The sequence below is a fragment of the Alosa alosa genome, chromosome 2 (genome assembly GCF_017589495.1).
Source record: "Alosa alosa isolate M-15738 ecotype Scorff River chromosome 2, AALO_Geno_1.1, whole genome shotgun sequence".
NCBI lineage: Eukaryota > Metazoa > Chordata > Actinopteri > Clupeiformes > Clupeidae > Alosa > Alosa alosa.
In genome coordinates, this window is record NC_063190.1 from 7,246,817 (window position 1) to 7,266,457 (window position 19,641).

The window sequence follows — 19,641 nt, forward strand, 5'->3', positions numbered from 1 at the left end:
TTGATGGTGATATTGATGACGGCAGGTGGGCTCTGAAACTGGATTAGACGGGTTCAAAGAGCTCATGGTTGGACATGTAGTGCTGGAGTTGGGCAGCCACTGCTCTTTCCAGGTTTAGACTCAAGAAAGGGGAGGTTGGAGATTAGGTGGTAGTTGGGTCCGCTGAGAGTATGATAGCTGGGTATCAGGACAGAGACTTCCAGTTGATGATGTTGAACAGAGGGTAGGAAGACAGGCCTTTAACAGGGTGGGCTTGGTCCAGGTAAGAGGTCTTGATGTTGGCCGCGTGTTCCATGAACTGTGATGTGACCTCTTTGATTAGCATTTTTTAGACCAGTGTTTCTCAACCTCGGGGTCGGGAATCAAATTTGTGTTGCGTGAAATTCTGAAATGGTTGCAAGAGTCAATAACCTGAACCTTAGGCCTGATTAGCTTTCAGCCTTTGTCTTAGGGTCACAAGTGGTAGGCTATGTTTAAATTTGGGTCACAGAGCAAAAAAGGTTGAGAACCACTGTTTTAGACCAGGGCAGTGCTATAATGAGCAGTTCAAATTGCTCCAGCGTTAGGTGCTGTTACTACAGTTGAATGTTCGATTCAATGATATAACCATTTTAAGTCTAACTTCGCCGGTATTTATGGTCACACTGTATTGGTGCTCTGTAGACCAAGGTTGAAGAGGGAAATGGAGAGGTGCACAAGGCCTACCTGGTGTCAAATATTGTGTGGCTTGCTGTGAGACCCTTTGAAGCACCCCCAATCTCTGAACTGCACAATGTTTTAAGTCTAGATTAAAAATATTTCTACAGAGCCTGCTTTCCCTTACATGTAATGGAAGGCCATTCCACAAGTAGGAAAGGCAATTGCTCTCTGAACAACAGATTTTTCATGAAATGAATTGAATGTTTATAGACCAGCATCAAAAGAGTGCAGTGGCAGTACAGCACCCTCAGTTCACATATTAAGTCAGCCCTTGCTTGTAGAGTGTGCACTATGCAGGGTTAAAAAAGTATTAAAATTAGCACCCACAACTGGCCAAATGCAGGTAAAAATCTGCATTGGCCAGTAAAATCAGATAGCCAACCTCAATGTAAACTTTGCGCACTTCAGATTTTGTCTACATTACATAGTTAGCCTCCTTTGTGCAATTCTTTTAAAGACCCTGTCCCAATGACACTAAACATTGCATATTGCTCATTGCCAGAACTATTGTCCATTTGTGTCCTACTTAACACCCTTGTAGTCAATCCATATGAATTTGCCTGGGTATATGCCCATTTTAAACTACAATGGTACACCTACATGGGCCCATTGTGCTGACTACATGTATTGAGTAAGGGATAATGACATAATTCCGGTCATTATCCAGAAAATAAGTCCTGAAAGGGCGAACTGGACTCCAACACAAAACGGATTTCAGCCTTCATTATTATTTAAAGAATATTTCACCATAAAAGGCTGGAAAATCCTATTCAAGTCAATGGAACTTCATATAATTATTTCCTGTAAGGAGTCCAAATCACTCTGCCCATATACTCCATGCTTGGATTTCCAAAAAGAACATGTAAAGTACTGACCCATTCAATGAAAGCCCCAATGTGCCCCACATATGACCTACGCATTTAGGCCAAATGTTTTTTTTTTTCTATCTGAGTGTTTGCCCATGTCCGACCTGGGTGGTAAATTCAAATTGGCCTCATAAGTGTTGCCCATTCTGAGCCTATGCATTTCACATTAATTACCCGTTTAGGACCTATATGGATTGCCCACGTGGGTTTGTTCAGGTTTGCCCATATCCAACCCGAGTGGCTAACCCTAATGGGCCCCATATGTGTTGCCCAGTCTGAACCCAATTGTTGATTTCCCATTAATGACCCACATGGCACCAACATGGGAAGCCCACATGGGTTTATCCCAGTTTGCCCAGGTCTAACCCAAACATTAAATAGAAATGGGCCCCATATGCGTTGCCCATTCTGAGCCCATATATTGGTTTCACATTAGTTACCCATTTGAGACCCATATGGATTGCCCACGTGGGTTTATCCAGGTTTGCCCATATCCAACCGGAGTGGTTAAACCAAATGGGATCCATATGTGTTGCCCATTTTGAGCCCATATATTGGTTTCACATTAATTACCCATGTAGGGCCCAAACAAACTGCCCACGTGATATTGTCCAGGTTTGCCCATATCCAACCCGAATGGCTAACCCTAATGGGCCCCATGTGTGTTTCCCAGTCTGAACCCAATTGTTGATTTCCCATTAATGACCCACATGACACCAACATAGGGAGCCCACATGGGTTTATCCCAGTTTGCCCATACCTAACCCAAACATTAAGTACAACTGGGCCCCATTTGTGTTGCCCATTCTGAGACCATATATTGGTTTCACATTAATTACCCATCTAGGACCCATATGGATTGCCCACGTGGGTTTCTCCAGGTTGGCCCATATCCAACCCGAGTGGTTTACCCAAATGGGATCCATATGTGTTGCCCATTCTAAGACCATAAATTGGTTTCACATTAATTACCCATGTAGGGCCCAAACGAACTGCCCACGTGATATTGTCTAGGTTTGCCCATATCCAACCTGAGTGGCTAACCCTAATGGGCCCCATATGTGTTTCCCAGACTGAACCCAATTGTTGATTTCCCATTAAGGACCCACATGACACCAACATAGGGAGCCCACATGGGTTTATCCCAGTTTGCCCATGTCTAACCCAAACATTAAGTACAACTGGGCCCCATTTGTGTTGCCCATTCTGAGACCATATATTGGTTTCACATTAATTACCCATCTAGGACCCATATGGATTGCCCACGTGGGTTTGTCCAGGTTTGCCCATATCCAACCCGAGTGGTTTACCCAAATGGGATCCATATGTGTTGCCCATTCTAAGACCATAAATTGGTTTCACATTAATTACCCATGTAGGGCCCAAATTAACTGTCCACGTGATATTGTCTAGGTTTGCCCATATCCAACCTGAGTGGCTAACCCTAATGGGCCCCATATGTGTTTCCCAGACTGAACCCAATTGTTGATTTCCCATTAAGGACCCACATGACACCAACATAGGGAGCCCACATGGGTTTATCCCAGTTTGCCCATGTCTAACCCAAACATTAAGTACAACTGGGCCCCATTTGTGTTGCCCATTCTGAGACCATATATTGGGTTCACATGAATTACCCATCTAGGACCCATATTTATTGCCCACATGGGTTTGTCCAGGTTGGCCTATATCCAACCCGAGTGGTTTACCCTAATGGGCTTCATATGTGTTGCCCATTCTGAGCCCATATATTGGTTTCACATTAATTACCCATTTGGGACCCATATGAATTGCCCACATGGGTTTTTCCCGGTTTGCCCATATCCAACCCGAGTGGTTGACCCTAATGGGCTCCATATGTGTTGCCCAGACTGAACCCAATTGTTGATTTCCCATTAAGGACCCACATGGCACCAACATGGGGAGCCCACATGGGTTTATCCCGGTTTGCCCATATTTAACCCAAACATTAAATACCAATGGGGCCCATATGTGTTGCCCATTCTGAGCCCATATATGGGATTCCCATTACAGACCATAGTAGGACTCATATCGGAAGCCCACATGGGTTAGACAATGTCTAACCCAAGTGGTAATCCCTCCTGGGACCCAGTTGTGTTGCCCATGCCGAGCCCATATAAATGCTTTCCCACTATTCACCCAACCAGGACCTACATGGGTAGCCCACATGGGTTAGCCCACATGGGCCCTTCTTGGCTAACCCATATGGGCCCCTTGACAAATGCCCACCTCTAGCCCATGCCCACCTGGTACCCATGTAGCCCATGTAAAACCCATGTGGGCCCCAGATATACATGTTGGCTGGGATGCTTACTTGAAGTCCGGGTTAGTTAGCTGTAGTCTTCTCATGGCACCCAGGAGCACACCGCCTTGCTTGGCTATAGCATTGTACTCTTGTGGAGGTTGCTGGTTGATGTGATTTATGACAGAGAGTCTGATTAGTACCCCCTGCAAAGGATCTTTAAAAAACATCAGGAGAAGTCATCAAAGAAATGTTTTGACAGCCTATAAGGTTAAGTACTGGGTCTGAAGACATTACTTTTCATTAACATATTAAGCATGTAATGAAACAATGTTTTCACCTTAAATTAGCGTTGACAAAATTGTCGATAAAACACTTTTAAAAATACACTTTTAACTAGAGCTGTCAAAATAACTGATTCATTTCGATTAATTAATTTGAGAAAAAATAACTGATTAAAAAAAAGAGCAGATTAATCAATTCCATATGACCTTTGACCCCGAGCCGTTCAAGTCAGTAATCATTAGACTGTAAAATGAAGGAGAGATCAGAAAATGTGCTGCCTAGCAGGGTTGTGCACAATTCGAATTGTAATTCTGCTTCCTGTTTGCTACCACAATTGAAATGCAAGTAAAATTCAAGAATTGATTTGGAATTTAAGAGCCAGTTTCAATTCAATTCTGGAATTTTGCACAAGCCTGCTGCCTAGATCATTGATTGGAACATTTACTTTTAAAAAACGGCCTGATGGTGTTGGTAAAAATAGAGTGTTGATTAAAATAAAGTCCTCTGCAATGTCTGCAGCAAGGAATTTGCATATCACCAGAGTTCGTCAACTCTAAAGTCGGAACTGTTCATTTATTTTCATTGTGTCCCCTAGGTTATATCTGTGGCCTGAAATGCCTTGTATGTGAAAAAAAACTTCTTCCTGAAGCACTTTTGAATTTATTTCCTCAGCAAATTAGGTCATATCATAGATTATTATGGCCATTTTTTGAACAGTGAAAATAATAATAAAAGAGTTTTTAAACTTTAATGTCACTAATGCTGATTATTCAATGATTCATTTGAATTTAAATATTTAAAATACTATCACAGCAAAAATGATATGTGAATAATTTAGATGAATTAATCACAGAGTATGTAATTAATTCGATTACATTTTTTATTCGATTGACAGCCCTACTTTTAACATAAATTAATGAATAATAGCTGAAATACACATTCTGCCCACACGCCAGTATCCAGGATTTTACTCACCAGCGGTAATCTGGAGTCCCAGCTGCAACAGAACTACAAAGCAGATAACATTGAAGAGTCTCAGAGCCATTCTGTGTGTGAATTTGTGCCCCAGTACCCAATTGTGCAGGTTGTTCACTTGCAAGTGTATCTTAAGTACATGTTGGTAAGGAAGTGTCATTGCGACCTGTCATTGAGACATGGTCAAAAGTTCTTCTATCAGCTCCCATTACATTACATAGTTCCTTTATACGCACTTCCGTGTTCCTCAATCCTGTGTGCCCTGGGAATCTTTCCAACAATGACAATGTCACCTTTAAAACCAGGTGCTAAGACATCTCAATTGCATTCCAAGTTATAAACTTTAGAATTCTCAACTTTTAAAAGTGAGTGAACAACATTTATGTTCATAAAGCACACGTTTGCCACTTTTGGCCCTCAAAAACCTCAAAACCGTCATTTGCATTTTAAAATGTGGGTCCAAAGAAGCACTTTGACAGTCATCCAACTCTAGGATAAGGTCTCAGGAGGAGCACTTCAGCTGTTGGGGCCCAGCACTGTGACTGAGATGCAGAGGTAAGCTAGAAGGTGCAGATGAATGAACAAGTAATATATGAATTCACTATTTGTTTTTGAATGCAAAAATAGACAAATAATAGAAACTGATCTATTAATCTCATTACACAAGACAGATATGGTTATACTGTACAGTAATGTTGTCGAAGCAGAAAACGTATTTTCTATCACTCTTATATTTTGTGTGCTGCACAAGATGTGAGGGATTAAAAAAGGTTTTAAATTCTATTCACAATGTGAAACCTGCATGCACACACCGTTCCAAAGTCTTTCAATACCTCCATATCAATTTATATCTTGGAATGTTTGTTGACATGTTTTGTCACAAAGTCTCTTTGTTTCACAATGATTGAAAGGAAGTAATTTCAGACATGCACAGGAAATGTATTAAATTCTAAAAAAGGTAGTGATTTTCTCACAGTGGTCAGTCAACAACCAGGCCTATTTCACTTCACACAGCATGACACAAGATTCAATGACACTGCACAATTGGCTTTTATTCAGTAATGATGCATTTGTTTTTCAATCACTTTTATTTATAGTAAGCAGGACGTTAATTTGAATAGGCTATCACTTATTGAGTCATCTCATACTTCTTGTTCACCAAGTTGTTAACTTCAGAATGATATGTTCATAAGGTTTTGGGGTATAGCAACCAACTCCTGCAGAAAAAATAAATACATTAAATTGCATAATATTATATAAAATAATAGTATGGCATCACTAGAGATAAAATACATCAATTTTCACAGCAAAGATACCTATTCTATGTTTTCACATTACGTATGATACTATATGCTACAGACATTAACCACTATACGCAACAGACATTAGCCTTAAGATACTATACGCTACAGACATTAACCCCAAGACACTATACACTACAGACATTAACCCCAAGATAATATACAGCAAAACAGAGATTTTGCTGTAAGCCATATCTACATTTACCTTTACCTCATCAGAGAATAGATATTCTTTAGTTGTCTAAACAATGGATCTCAAGGTAGGCTACTGACCAACATCTATAGGGGTCGGGCTTCCATGGACATCGGTCAGTATTTGCCAGTAGGTGTGGTCAGATTCACTTCCAGCCACACCGTTCACGCTTTCCAGGTAAAAACCATAGTCAGGATCCTCCGTCCCAGTAAATCTGTAGACATTGAGGCAAAAATGCTAAAGAGTAAAAATCTTTTATCATTACTGTCAATACTGTTGCTGTCGTGATCATAAGCAATAGTCCTATCTGGTGATACTAGAAAAAGTATACAAGGTAACTATAGAATCATATTTCCAATTTAAGTCCAGTCCAGTCTGCGACGTCTTATGTAACGTGTCCTATAGCTGTAAGAGACCTACTTGAAATCACTGTTTGCGTCCTGTAGTCTTTTCAAAGCCCCCAGGAGCGAACCACGGGGCAGAGCTGAGGTGTGGTAAAGCTGTGGAGCCTCGTTGGAGACATCGCTGACCACAGAGAGACTAACTGGTGCCTCCTTCAAGGGCTCTTAATGAGAAAGGTGGAAGGTCAACCCAATTAGTGAATAGAGGATGAGAGGGAGAGTAGACCAAATGTTACCAACTAGAAGTTACTGGGTGCTAAATAAAGGTTCAAACAATACATGTAGTGTTTTTTTGGTACACAACACTGTAAGACTGACACCAAAATTCATACTTAATTTCATCACCATGATTACTGGTTTTGATACTTTTCACACTGTTATACTTAGATCATCATTTGCCTGTGTACCAAACCTCACACATTCTTGAGCTTGCCAGCCCGTATGATATTTATAAAGCAGGAGAGTGAGATGTTTGGCATCAGCAGCAATCACTCACCTGCCAGGATCTGCAGACCGAGCAGCTGCACCAGAACTACCCAGCAGAGAGCAGAGTCGAGTCTCAGAGCCATTCTGCACCGCCGTAGGAGCTCAGCTCACCTGTGCTCTCCCCCTGCATCTACATCCACAGAGTGCTCTCTCGTTTATAAACTGCTGCCCTGCCCATAACAATGTAGCCTACCACTCAATCAGTGTTTGTCAAGTAATCAATACAAGCTGGATCCTTGTGCAAAGTTTTGAAATGCAGCAAAGAACTTTCCAAGAATATTAGACAACTATTAGAGAGATTGAAACAAGATGAATGTATTCCTTTGATCTTGTGCCTCCCCTTTTTTTCCTCGTTTAGCTTTTATAACGCCTTCTTCAGAGCTGAGGGTAAACAAACGCTGTGTGCCGCGGCTTAGTGCTTTGATCATCTACCTTGGCCTTCTGACCTAATGTTCTCTTGAGAATAAAATAAGACTTGTCTGTGCACAATAGAGTGTGAAACATGCAGAAAGTTCACCCATTACTCAGTGATACTTAGCTGGAAATATATAGGTGGAGACAAACACAACATGAAAAGGTGAACTACATGACCCCTCGCAGGCCGCACCTTTAGATAAACCTGACTATGTTTAGGGCCGCTGTATTTAACAAAATGAGAAGAGTTTGAACACTTGACTCAAAAACTGATGCTTGATTAGCATGGAACATTATGTCTTTTTTAGGATTTGTGTGGATGTGTACAATATGTGAAAATGACCACAGCCTACTGCCTTCAACAGTATAAAAGAATGGTAGAAAAGATGTTGCAGTTTGATATATCATGGTTTTGCAAAACCACATGACCATTGTACAGTCACAGCTAAAAATGTAAATATCGCAATGTTTATAGTTTTAACATGCAGGACAGGGCTTTCTTGTCTACATGGCCACTGGGCGCCGCTAGAATTGCACTATTCATAGAACAGGCAAGAGTGACAGCCAGTCTAGCATTAGAAGAACATTGAATCCAATGTTCTGTTCCCTGCAATCACATGTGGTTTTAACTTGACAAAAGAAGATATTCCCCAAAAAAGGTAAAAGGCTGTGATGAGACCTTTGAGAGATATCACACTTCTTTCATATTTCCAGCTGACTTGACTTTAGAGAGTCTGTCCCACGACACCATGGCTGCATCATTGTTTGCTGCATGGACTACTGCTAGGCTAGCTTAGGATATAGGCTGCTGTAAGTTGAAAGGACACTAAGCTACATAGGCTACGTGAGCGCTTCTTTGTTATGCCATTTCCTTTATTCTGTGCTATACTGTAGCATTTTCTTGCACACTGTGCACCACAGCAGTATAAGCAGGTCAATTTCTTTGTTTACATTTTTAGCAGCCCTAGTTGTGTGCCATCAGTGGCAGTCTCATTGTTTATTGTTCATTGCTTCATTGATGCTTTTTTTGGCTTTCTGAAATGGAATGGAAAGAGACATGAGAATAAACAGAACGTGTAAAATCAAGATTTTTTATTTTGCTTCATGGATGATGTAGGGCGTCGTATGAACGCTAGTAACCCCGACAATTTCACCGAAAATAACCCGGGCACTGCAGCATCAGCAGCACCGGATGCGCAGGTGCGGATTTTAAAGAGACAGCCCTTTAAAATAAACGTCTTTGTGCAATCTAGATTTTAGGCAATGGGTATTGGTATGACAAACACAGCAGATAATTATCCTGAGTGTTTTCAAATTCCGACGTACTAAAGAGCTCGTAATGCCGTGCGCATCACACGACCACTTGCCAAAAATATTTTGCGCAAGAAGCTGTAAGCATATTTCAGGCTACACAGTGAAGCCCCTGTCTCATGTATAGCACGGACCACCCTGTGAGTTCATGGTAGGCATAGTGATGTAATTTCTGGGGGAGGTCATTGTGACTGGACCAGCCCTCAAGCATGTGAGAATCAGGGAGAACTTAAACTTAAGATCCTAGCCTCCTCAGAGATGATGTGTTGGCATGTTGCCAAATCTCTCACAGACGTGGTCCATGGCAGTGTGGAGTTGGTGGCGAACACAGCATAATTAACATTAACAGACAGACTTGCGCATGAATGTTCCGTATGATGCGAGAATAAGGCACTGTTTACCCATTTTCTTTTCATTGTGCTCATTCAACTCGGGTATGCGGACCATCTTTCTAACGAAACCCTACAGTAACGCCCCATACCCAGACCGGCGGGCGTGTCAGAGATGCACTGACCGGTGAAACGGCACTGCGTGCTATCGAACTACTGCGGTGCATGACAGGAAAAGAGGAGACTGGTCGTCAACATGGGAACACGGGACCGAAACTAGACAATTGGATCCTGCATGTAAGTGATTTTAGAGTCCTATTTGAACCAGTCCTAAATGAACTCGGCAATTAGGATGCTTCATTTGTTAAATAATTCTAAATAATAACTGTCATACTTGTTTCGGACAGGGGTTCATTCTTCTGGAATTATTGTAATTTTTATGGACGCTATGCCCCTTGGAACAGGAGATTTCCCGGAGGAAAACGGCTCCTTCGTTGTTAAACGGGATTGTGCGTTCAATGGACACTGACACTCTGTGCACATCATTTTACAAGCCACGGTTCTGGGCCCTTCTCCTGTTGCTGAATTATTGGGTGATTTTAGCCTAAAGATGAAACGGACGTCGCCCTGAAAAACGGTGTACAGAAGTGGTCCAGAACTACTGTCATCTGAATTTCTAATCATATAAAAGTAAGATGTTTTCTTTTATCTTGACGCCATTACACATCTATTTGTTGACAGATATATATGCAGACTGTGTGTGTGTGTGTGTGTGGTCGGTAGTGGTGGGCTACCTTTAGATAGCCTAACCCATAGTAAAACGGCCACCTCAAGGGGTGAAGTTTAGAGAAAATACATCAGATACATCTGATTACAATGGACATTTCATAATCCATTTGTATAAGAGGTTTAATATATTTTATTTGTGGTCCGGAAATGGACAAAATACAACTAAAATCCCACATTGTTTTTGTAGCAGGCCAATCTGAAAATAACATAGGTTTACTTTTACTGTGTGAGTATGTGTGTGTAGAGTAAATCCATTGACCATTTGGAATACCATTTTAAAAAGCAGCAATCTTTCCATCTTTTGTGACAGTATGAAATTGTGTTATTGTAGGCCAGGAATATCCTTATTAAGCACATTTCCATATCTATCCAACACATTTGTCCATAGGCAATTCTGAGACACTCCCTCGCACACCAAAAAATGCTGTAGTTGAATCTGTCTGGGAAAATAGACCTATGAAGTTCTAGTAGGAAAAATCTGAAAATCAAGCTCTCATTTTGTGTGTGTCAGAGAGATAGATAAATAGAGGGGGCACAGTAGTAATCAATTTAAGTATTGCATATCTGCATCTGCACTTTTCCTACATTCTGGTGTTTTCTATAACTTACACAACCATTTCCATTCATCTTCTACTATGTGTACATAGGCAGTGCACCATAGGCACCTCAGGAATAGGAGGGGGATTTCTGAATGCTTGGCTGTAAACACTCTAAGTCCCCTGTTTCCATTACTTTACCAGTTCTGCTGCATCCCTTCGAGTTCTCGCTGTCAAATAATGTTGGATTTCATTTCATGTTAGATTTCTGGTTGCTGAAAAGTAATATCAGACTGTATTATTCCTGTTTCATCATAATGTCCTGGAATGTGATTTAAGAAAAGATAATTCAGCATTTTCAGATATCTTTCATCTTTCCCAAGGACCCATCAGGATGTTCTAAGCATGGTTGTTGTTTGAGCTTTTAAATCAAACGGAACTGAACTGGACTGAATTCCGTCATTACATTTACATGTAGTATTTAGCTGACACTTTTACCCTAAACCACTTATAAAAAGGGAGCAATCAACAAAAAGTCGGAGGCACATTTGAAATAATTTACTGCCTTAAAAAGTGACTAGTGGTGGTTCACTGTTGGAAATAACATCACTGCCCTTCCTATTGGGGCAGCCGTGGCCTACTGGTTTGCACTTCGTCTTCGGACCTGTAACCGGAGGGTTGCCGGTTCGAACCCCGACCAGTAGGCACGGCTACTTGAGCAAGGCACCTAACCCCTCACTGCTCCCCGAGCGCCGCCGTTGATGCAGGCAGCTCACTGCACCGGGATTAGTGTGTGCTTCACCTCACTGTGTGTACACTGTGTGCTGTGTGTGTTTCACTAATTCACGGATTGGGATAAATGCAGAGACCAAATTTCCCTCACGGGATCAAAAGAGTATATATACTTATACTATACTTATACTTACTGGTCATGGTCTATTTATGCTGGTCTCTTTATAGATTTTACTTTCGTTGTTTTGCAAGCTGCTTTTACTCCATGTTTTTCTGACACCATCTCAGTTCCCGACATCTTATTCTCTCCCTCCTCTCTCTCTCTCTCTCTCTCTCTCTGGCTGTTTTACTCTACGTTCAGTGTAGCTGTGAAAGTGAGAACACTGACAGATTGGACAGTAATTTTCTATTGGGCCTATTTGTCAAATGACAAGATTCCTAACAGGACAGGGCCTGAACCACATTGATGATTGAGGAACACTGTGCACAGAAACAGCGTATGTCCTATCACAGCGTATGTCCTAGCATGGTGGGAGGGTGTTTGCCTCCGTGCCTCCTTGAAGGAGGAAGTGTGCAGTTATCAGCTGTAGAAATTAAACAGATTGTCCAGCCTTGGGGTGGGGGTGGGGTCCATTCAAATGTAAGGTTAATTCATTTCCTTCCCAAGCGTCACTCTGGAGGTCCCAGCGTCCCAATCGGTCTTTACGCAGATGATTCATTAAGGCACACATCAGACTTTTATGACTTTGACTGATGCTTTTGATTCACTGATGCTTTTGATTCTATATGGAGTTTACCTCTAATAAGGAGAATGGCACTGATATGAAAGGTCTCTCTATGCATTGCTCAGTGATAATCTGTCCTCTAGTTTAAGGAGGTTGTGTCTCCTCTGCACTAATCTGTATTTTCCATCATAGTTTGTCAGATGCAGTTGTGTGGGGTGTGGGTGTGGAAAATCATCTGTGTGCGCATATACCATTGCTAAATGCTCAACTCTTTTGCTAACAGTAAAGAGTGTTTTCTATGGAAGAATCCTGAAAACTGGAGAGCTTTCGGCTGTTTCCTGATGGATGTTAAGGATGTTGTGGCCATAAAGCAGGGGTCTCAAACTCAAATGAGCTGGGGGCCAATTCTGCCAACGTCATCTGATTGGAGGGCCGGCTATTTCTGAAAATGCAATGTTCTTTTTTTCAAATACCACACAAAACTGCAAACAGAAAGTGCAAGTGTTTTTATCTAGTTTTAGACACCTGTGCTAGCAACCTTAGCTTATAAATAAAATAATGATAAAATAAATATTAATACAAATTATAAAATAAATGAAAAACATAAAAACAGGTATGTGTGTGTGTTTCACACCAAATAAAAATATTTCCTCTCATAACTTTTTTAAACCTGGCAAACTAGGCATCAGGGTTCAGAAAGCAACACCATTGGATTTTTATATCAAAATTTCAAAAGGCCATGGCTTGAAAGTGGTCAGAGATGAAGTCCTACTGTAAATGTAAATATCTTTGAGTAAAACAAAAGTTTATGAAGGGGGTAAATTTACCCATGTAATTTGTCACTGGATGGCAAGCACCTCAAATTATGCACCTTTCAGTAAATACTGGATGAACATATTTAAGCAGGTTTACTTTCCTTTTTTCATATTACCCACATAACAAATTAACAGGAAAACACCTAAGATGTATACCAACACCTAATATGTTGTGGTTTAGCAATAGATTACTACAATATAGGCCTACAATAAAGTATTCTGGTCAAACAGTTCCTATCAAGGGTAATCTGCAGTACCCAGAAGTTCGTGATCATATTGCGGGTGACTTTGTAGTTCTTTCAGAGCCCTATTTCTACTAGCCCTGCTGTCTGTACCACATCCATTACGGACACTATCATCACGATTACCACTGCAACCTCCAAGCTATGTTGGGCAGAGGGTCGAAACAAGCATGGTATGCTTAGTGGACACCGTTGTATACACGCACCTCCATTCACAGACGCACCGTGACTATCACTGTCATAGACGATCAATCATAATCTCCAAAAGGATATTCTCCTTCAGAATTAGAATAGGTGAATAACATAGCTTACCTAAGACTTCATCGCACGTGATTTGGTGTAGGCCTATTTCTGCTTAATTTCTGCAACACTATGGCCTGCATCGCTTCCGCGTCATTACATGTGCACGTCTTTGTGTTTCTCCCGTGTAATACAAGTATTTCCTGAAAACTTTGCGCAGCGATTTTGGGTTTGAATCAAGCTATGGATGTCTTGCACATAGTGGAGCAGAGTAGGCCTACAAATGAGATTTGTCACCGTACCTGGATCTATCGTCTATTTTAATCAGTATCGTTGTTTAATAGCCTCAAGGGCCGGATTACATTATTATTTTGTCATACGTCGCGGGCCGGAATTGGGCAGGACGCGGGCCGGGTGTTTGAGACCCCTGCCATAAAGAAATAGATTCTGTTTCCTTCCTTTGCAGGAAGACTGAGGCCATTGGGCCACTGTGACTGCTAGGAGTATGTCTCTGCTTTCATCTTCTTTAATGGCGTGAGAGTCATCCCTATCTGTACATCTCAATTTGGAGCTCTTTTCATTTCAGGTTTGTTCCAGTGTGAATAAGCCTCACAGATTTTGGCCATTTGCCTCCTAATGTACAAGAAGATGGTGGAAGTGTCTTTTACTTTAAATAGGCTACCTGTGTATGACCTCATATTGTATTCAAAGAACTCTGGTTTGGAGAGTTTTAGAGATTTTGGGTTTGTAGACAAATGTCTTTAATAAACCGTTATGTCCCTTGTCTAGGGCTTAGGGGAATAACAAAGAGCAATAACGGGCAGACAAAAGATATAAAGTTAATTATATTTATTAATAACAAAAATACTATAAGTTAGGGAACTAAGGCTCAATTTTAAGGTTAACGAAAAAGTACAGCAAACAAAGGAAAAATCAGCAGGCCTCCAAAGTAGGCCTGAACAGGCCGCAGTTCACTTCCCGGCCTCTCACCCCGGGAGTGGCCGAAGCGGCAGAACAAAAAACAACTCTGGCACGAGGCTGGGCCCGAAGGTGGCGTGGCAGGCGTCTCAAAGAAAGTCAGAAGAGCGCGCCCCTGCTGACGTCATGGCTGAACTTTTAAAGGGCCAGCAGCCTGAAACATCTAATGACTTGGATTGGTCAATTAAGCTGCACTGGCAATCAGCAAACTGGCAAAGAGGCAATCTGCAAGACAAAAATGAACAAGGAAGCCACAAGCCACAAGGAACAGATATTTTATATATGTACTGTATACGACCACAGGGTCGTAACACCATTCAGGAATGAAATTGCTTTGGCTTCTGGGAGGCTTCACCACGACTTGCTCTCATAAGCCTCTCATTTCATGAAGTGGATGACATTAGAAGCTAGAGAGGTCAAGTCGCTCACCTCTCTGTTATTAAGACACGTCAACACAGGTGTTGATCTCAGTCAAAGAGGAGTTTGTGTATTATTTTGTCCCGTGTCTGCTACTATCACATGCAACACGGCCATAGAAGACATCGTCTGTCAGCAAAATGGCCTTGTTTGTCGCCATTGTGCAGGAAACAAGACGTGGAGGCGGGTGGAGGAGGGTGGTGGAGGTGGTGGTGGTGGGGTAGTGAGGGGCCTACCACGAAAGATTTCACAGCATTTCAAATGCTGCATTCTGGAGCCCCCCCAGGCAGAGCAGTAATGGAAATCCACTAATGGGAAGTCAATCAATAGGGGCCAGACACAAACTGCCCCATAGTGTCTCTGCACCATAGTGCCCCATAGTGTCTCTGCCCCATACTGTCTCTGCCCCATAGTGCCCCATAGTGTCTCTGCCCCATAGTGTCTCTGCCCCATAGTGCCCCATAGTGTCTCTGCCCCATAGTGTCTTTACTCTGCTCTCATGTGACTTAACAAGGTGCCCCCCTGTTGCGTGTGGTCAGCTCTTTTCTACGACTGTACTGCCCAGGACTAGGAGTCACTGTGTTGTTTGGTCTACTGGCTTCCTGAGCAAAAGATCACAGATCATGTTGCCATTCTATTAGACATCACAAGGTGCGTAGATTGGAGAGGATGTTCCTAATGGACTTGAAGTGCAGTCTGAAAAAAAAAGACACTCTCTGCTGTTAAAATGGAGTCGACTCTGTTGACGTGCAGCCCATTCAGGTTGCGCAGGATGGGAATCCAGGGTTTAGAGAAACATCCGGAGTTGACAGTATTCAGGATTGCGCATGATGATTCCATTTTTCACATAATAACACGCTCTAGGCTACTTTTCATGTTTATAGTTTAGTTGTGACTTGTTGATGGTGGTTTTGTTACTGCTGCTCCTACACTGCACTATGAGCACAAAAACAGGACCAATGAACTAAAGCGTAATTTGGGAAATTAAAAAATTGTCAAGCTTCACCATGAAAATAATTTCAGTTCTGTTATATTTATTTACATTGTGCTATTTACCAGGAGCTGTGAAGTCTTTGACAGTATTGTTAAGTGTCAAATGCGTGCAGTCAAGCGTAACGGCATGACTTGATAATACACTCATACTGACTGTAGTGCAATTTCATTCTGTTGGCAACATCTAGCCTGGGATTTGTTGTTATATTTGGGTCAGGATTTTGTCACATTGGTGGCCTTTAAATGCCTTTGCTTCAGGCAGAATCTGAGCTTCTTATGTGCTGGTCGCTGTCCGCAGAGGATTTGTGTGTGTGTGTGTGTGTGTGTGTGTGTGTGTGTGTGTGTGTGTGTGTGTGTGTGTGTGTGAGAGTACTGGTGTACGTACGCACCCGTGTGTGTGTACATGAGCCATTATGTATTTTCTCTTATCTGGAATGTTCCTGTGAATCAGCAGTATCCCCAGCATGCCTCCTCTGGGACGTAAGTTGATATGCACTCTGCATGTCTGGCCTCTACAATCAGATCACGGCTGCCTCACGCATACCTGCCCTCAGTGGCTAAAGACCCAGGGCCGATACAGAGACCATGCTTTAATATTCCGCATCCGAATCCAGCTCTGTAGTTTACTCCTAGCCGGGCTAGGCGGGCGAGAGAGGGGGGTTGCTGTTTTGTAGCAGCAACATTTTCGGTGATATAAGACAATGACTCATCCTCTGCATCTGACAACCGATTCTCCCTCCACTGATGTATCCTGTGATGCTCATTGAGATCACCCCCAATGCACTGGGTGTCTGCTGTAGCCTATAGTGTGTGTGTGTGTGTGTGTGTGTGTGTGTGTGTGTGTGTGTGTGTGTGTGTGTGTGTGTGTGTCTGTGTGTGTCTGTGTGTGTGTGTGTGTGTGTGTGTGTCTGAATTGAGGGCAAGTTCTCTCAAACACCATAACTCAGAGCAACACAAAGGCCACCAGTTTGACTAGGGGGAGTGGGCAGTCATGTTGGGCCCCATGAGAGACTATGCGTGGGGCTCTGAGGAAGGCCCCACCTCTCAGGTGATTCATATCCCTGTGGCATTTGTGGGCTGTCTACCTCTGAAGGTTCCTGGAATGATTGGCCCTTGTTCAACTCCAGTGGCAGTGGAGGAAAAGATAGAGCAGACATCCATATGTGATACGCAGCTAAATTGCTCATTCTTAAAATAGATTGCACTCCAGACTCAAGGACTCTCCTAATCTCAGGCATCAAGCGAGGGATTCTTCTTGGCAGAGTGGAATTTGTATTTGCATGTTCTCATGGTACGTTCTCTCAAACTTGATTATGGAATGTTCATTTCTGATGGAATGTTTACCTGGATTGCTCTCTATTCTGCTTTCTGAAGTGTCATTCAAATACCAGGTAATTCAATGGGCCGAGACAATTATTTCTGATTGTATTTAGGTACAAATAGCCGTGAAATCTAATTCTTTCAGCAGTTGAACCATTTACAAGACACCAACAGGATTTTGTGTAAATAATGCATGTATTTATTTATTTTTCAAGAGATAAGGAGAGTATCCTTAACTATAGTTAAGCCTCTTTGCTCTTTGTGAATCTCGAGGTCCTCTAGACCTTATCTACTGTAGCCCTTAGCAAGATAACAGGCCTGCAGAATGCTTAATTATTCATCTTCCCTTTCAAAGCCAGCAAGACAGGTTGTTAAGATAGAAGCATATAAAGAAATGGCAGCACTAGGTGGATATGGAGAAGCCAAAGGATATGCTACAAAACTATTCTACCAGAGTAGACAATAGATCAGTTAGATAGATCAGTTGCATGGTATTTCCAAACAATATTTCTGTAATCATCAACCGTTTTTTATTCAGGGAGAAATTGACTGAGCATCAAGCTCTTTTACAGCAATGCCCTGAGTTACAAAACATACAACAACAATAATCAAAATAACAAAACAAGAACAATAAAAGATACAAAAGGCAAATAATAATAATAATAATAGTAATAATAATAATAATAATAATAATAAATAGAAAGAAAAGAAGAAGGGGAATGTATAAATAATAATAATGATATAAAAGGTCTAGAGGCATTGCATAGGAGGTTTTGCCATTTAGCAAAGGATAGCCATATTACCTGAGACTTTCCTGGGTTAGGAAGAACAGTTGAAATCAAAGACATGGCATTACAATCAGTCCTCATCAGTCTTTACCTTTTTATTGTGCAAGTACTGTAGATTCTTTTGTACTGTAGATTTATTGTGTGGTTGTGTGGTTGTGTGGTATTCCAAAAGACGTTGTTTTGTCATGATGATGAGAATGTAAAGGGGCAGCATTAGAGCCATTGGAGAAGCATTTGTCAATCCAGAAGAAGACCTTCTGAAAACCAACCATGGGATTGAAACACATTGTATTAGCCAAAGGAAATCAGCAGCAGGTAAAGAAGATGTGATGACATTACACTGAATTGTGTCAAACTGAACAAACTATAAAATGTGTTGTATCTCATATAACAAAAGCCTCACCGTTGCTCTCCAGTGCAGAATGTCTGTATAGTGACAGTAATCACTATAGCTTGAAAGCTGTGCAAGAACAGCATGCTAAGGTTCTCTTCATAGTGCAGCCTCCCACCTGTCTCTTCAGAAAGGCGCAATTGAGCAGCAAAAGCAGTGTCGGCCTTTGATTCAATTCATCCTTGAATCTTCTTGGCAAATGTCCCATACGAGCCTCCATTCACAGGCACCATTATCTCCCCTCTCACCCATGTGCTGTGCTCACAGGGAAATAGAAATGTTAAAAACAGAAATGTTGACTCATATGGATAAAAGTAATAAAACAACAAAAAAACAATACTCAGAGCTCCATTTAAATAATAAAAAAAACTCAAATGTGATACAGTATATTCTGTGTCCTGTTTGGGCATGCCTTTTTATTCTGTTTTAAAATGTTGCACAGTGAGCCTGAGGTGGAGTGCTGGACTGAATGTTAAAATCTCTCCCTCCCTCTGTCTTCTGTCTCCCTCTCTCTGTCTTCTCTCTCACTCTCTCTCCCCTTCTCTCACTATCTCTCCCTCCTCCTCACTCTCTCTCTGTCTCCCTTTTTCTCTCTCCAGACTGCCGGCATGGCGGAGAGGCCTGGGGATGCGGTCGCCGTCTCCATCCCCATGGTGGAGACCAATAAGCCGGCTGGAGCGCTGCCGCCTGCTGCGCCGACGGACGCTGCCCTGCTCACACACCTGAAGAAGGTGGAGAACCACATCACCGAGGCCCAGCGCTTCTCCCACCTGCCCCGACGCTCCGCCGTGGACCTGGAGTTCAAGGAGCTCTCCTACATCATCCGCGAGGGCCCCTGCTGGAGGAGGAGAGGTACGCTGGACACTGGTCTCTGTCAGAGCCATATAGAAAGAGAGTTTGACCAACTCAAATCATGGGCGCCATGTTGGAGACCAACGTCAGAATATACTACAGTGTGACCCTATGGGGTGAATATGCTATGATATGTAGCATATGCTAAATGGCTTATATTTACCATTAACAGGCATATAAATACTACTATCATCAACGTTTGTCAACATGTAAAAGGCCCTTACAGAAATATTGCAGTGTATATTTACCCTCTATATTTTAAAGGTGCTCTAAGCGATGCTGGGCAACGTCACTTCTGTT

General features: G+C 42.1%; 2 protein-coding genes across 2 annotated transcripts in view; one reads left to right on the forward strand and one right to left on the reverse strand.

The window, feature by feature from the left end:
• Positions 1-6,119: 6,119 nt before the first annotated feature.
• On the reverse strand, positions 6,120-7,700 carry tcnba (transcobalamin beta a). The gene is made up of 4 exons (XM_048268488.1): positions 7,480-7,700; positions 7,003-7,147; positions 6,663-6,796; positions 6,120-6,305 (listed from the first exon to the last, which is right to left on the reverse strand). Exons 1-4 carry the CDS (start codon positions 7,550-7,552, stop codon positions 6,244-6,246), a joined length of 414 nt encoding a protein of 137 aa, XP_048124445.1. The 5' UTR covers positions 7,553-7,700; the 3' UTR covers positions 6,120-6,243.
• Positions 7,701-9,034: 1,334 nt separating this feature from the next.
• abcg4a (ATP-binding cassette, sub-family G (WHITE), member 4a) overlaps positions 9,035-19,641 on the forward strand; it is a 28,792-nt gene continuing 18,185 nt past the window's right edge. Inside the window, exons 1-3 of the mRNA XM_048237713.1 lie at positions 9,035-9,820; positions 9,931-10,213; positions 19,089-19,341. Of these exons, the coding sequence (XP_048093670.1) occupies positions 19,098-19,341 (244 nt within the window). The 5' untranslated portion in view covers positions 9,035-9,820; positions 9,931-10,213; positions 19,089-19,097. The remainder of the gene's footprint in view (positions 9,821-9,930; positions 10,214-19,088; positions 19,342-19,641) is intronic.

What these genes read in the sequence shown, in the direction of transcription:
- tcnba (XM_048268488.1), bottom strand. Translation starts at nt 7,552, where the DNA reads ATGGCTCTGAGACTCGACTCTGCTCTCTGCTGGGTAGTTCTGGTGCAG. An exon ending in GACGCAAACAGTGATTTCAA is followed by an intron (nt 6,797 to 7,002) that starts GTAGGTCTCTTA and finishes CAATGTCTACAG; the next exon opens with ATTTACTGGGACGGAGGATC. An exon ending in CCCGACCCCTATAGATGTTG is followed by an intron (nt 6,306 to 6,662) that starts GTCAGTAGCCTA and finishes TTTTTTCTGCAG; the next exon opens with GAGTTGGTTGCTATACCCCA.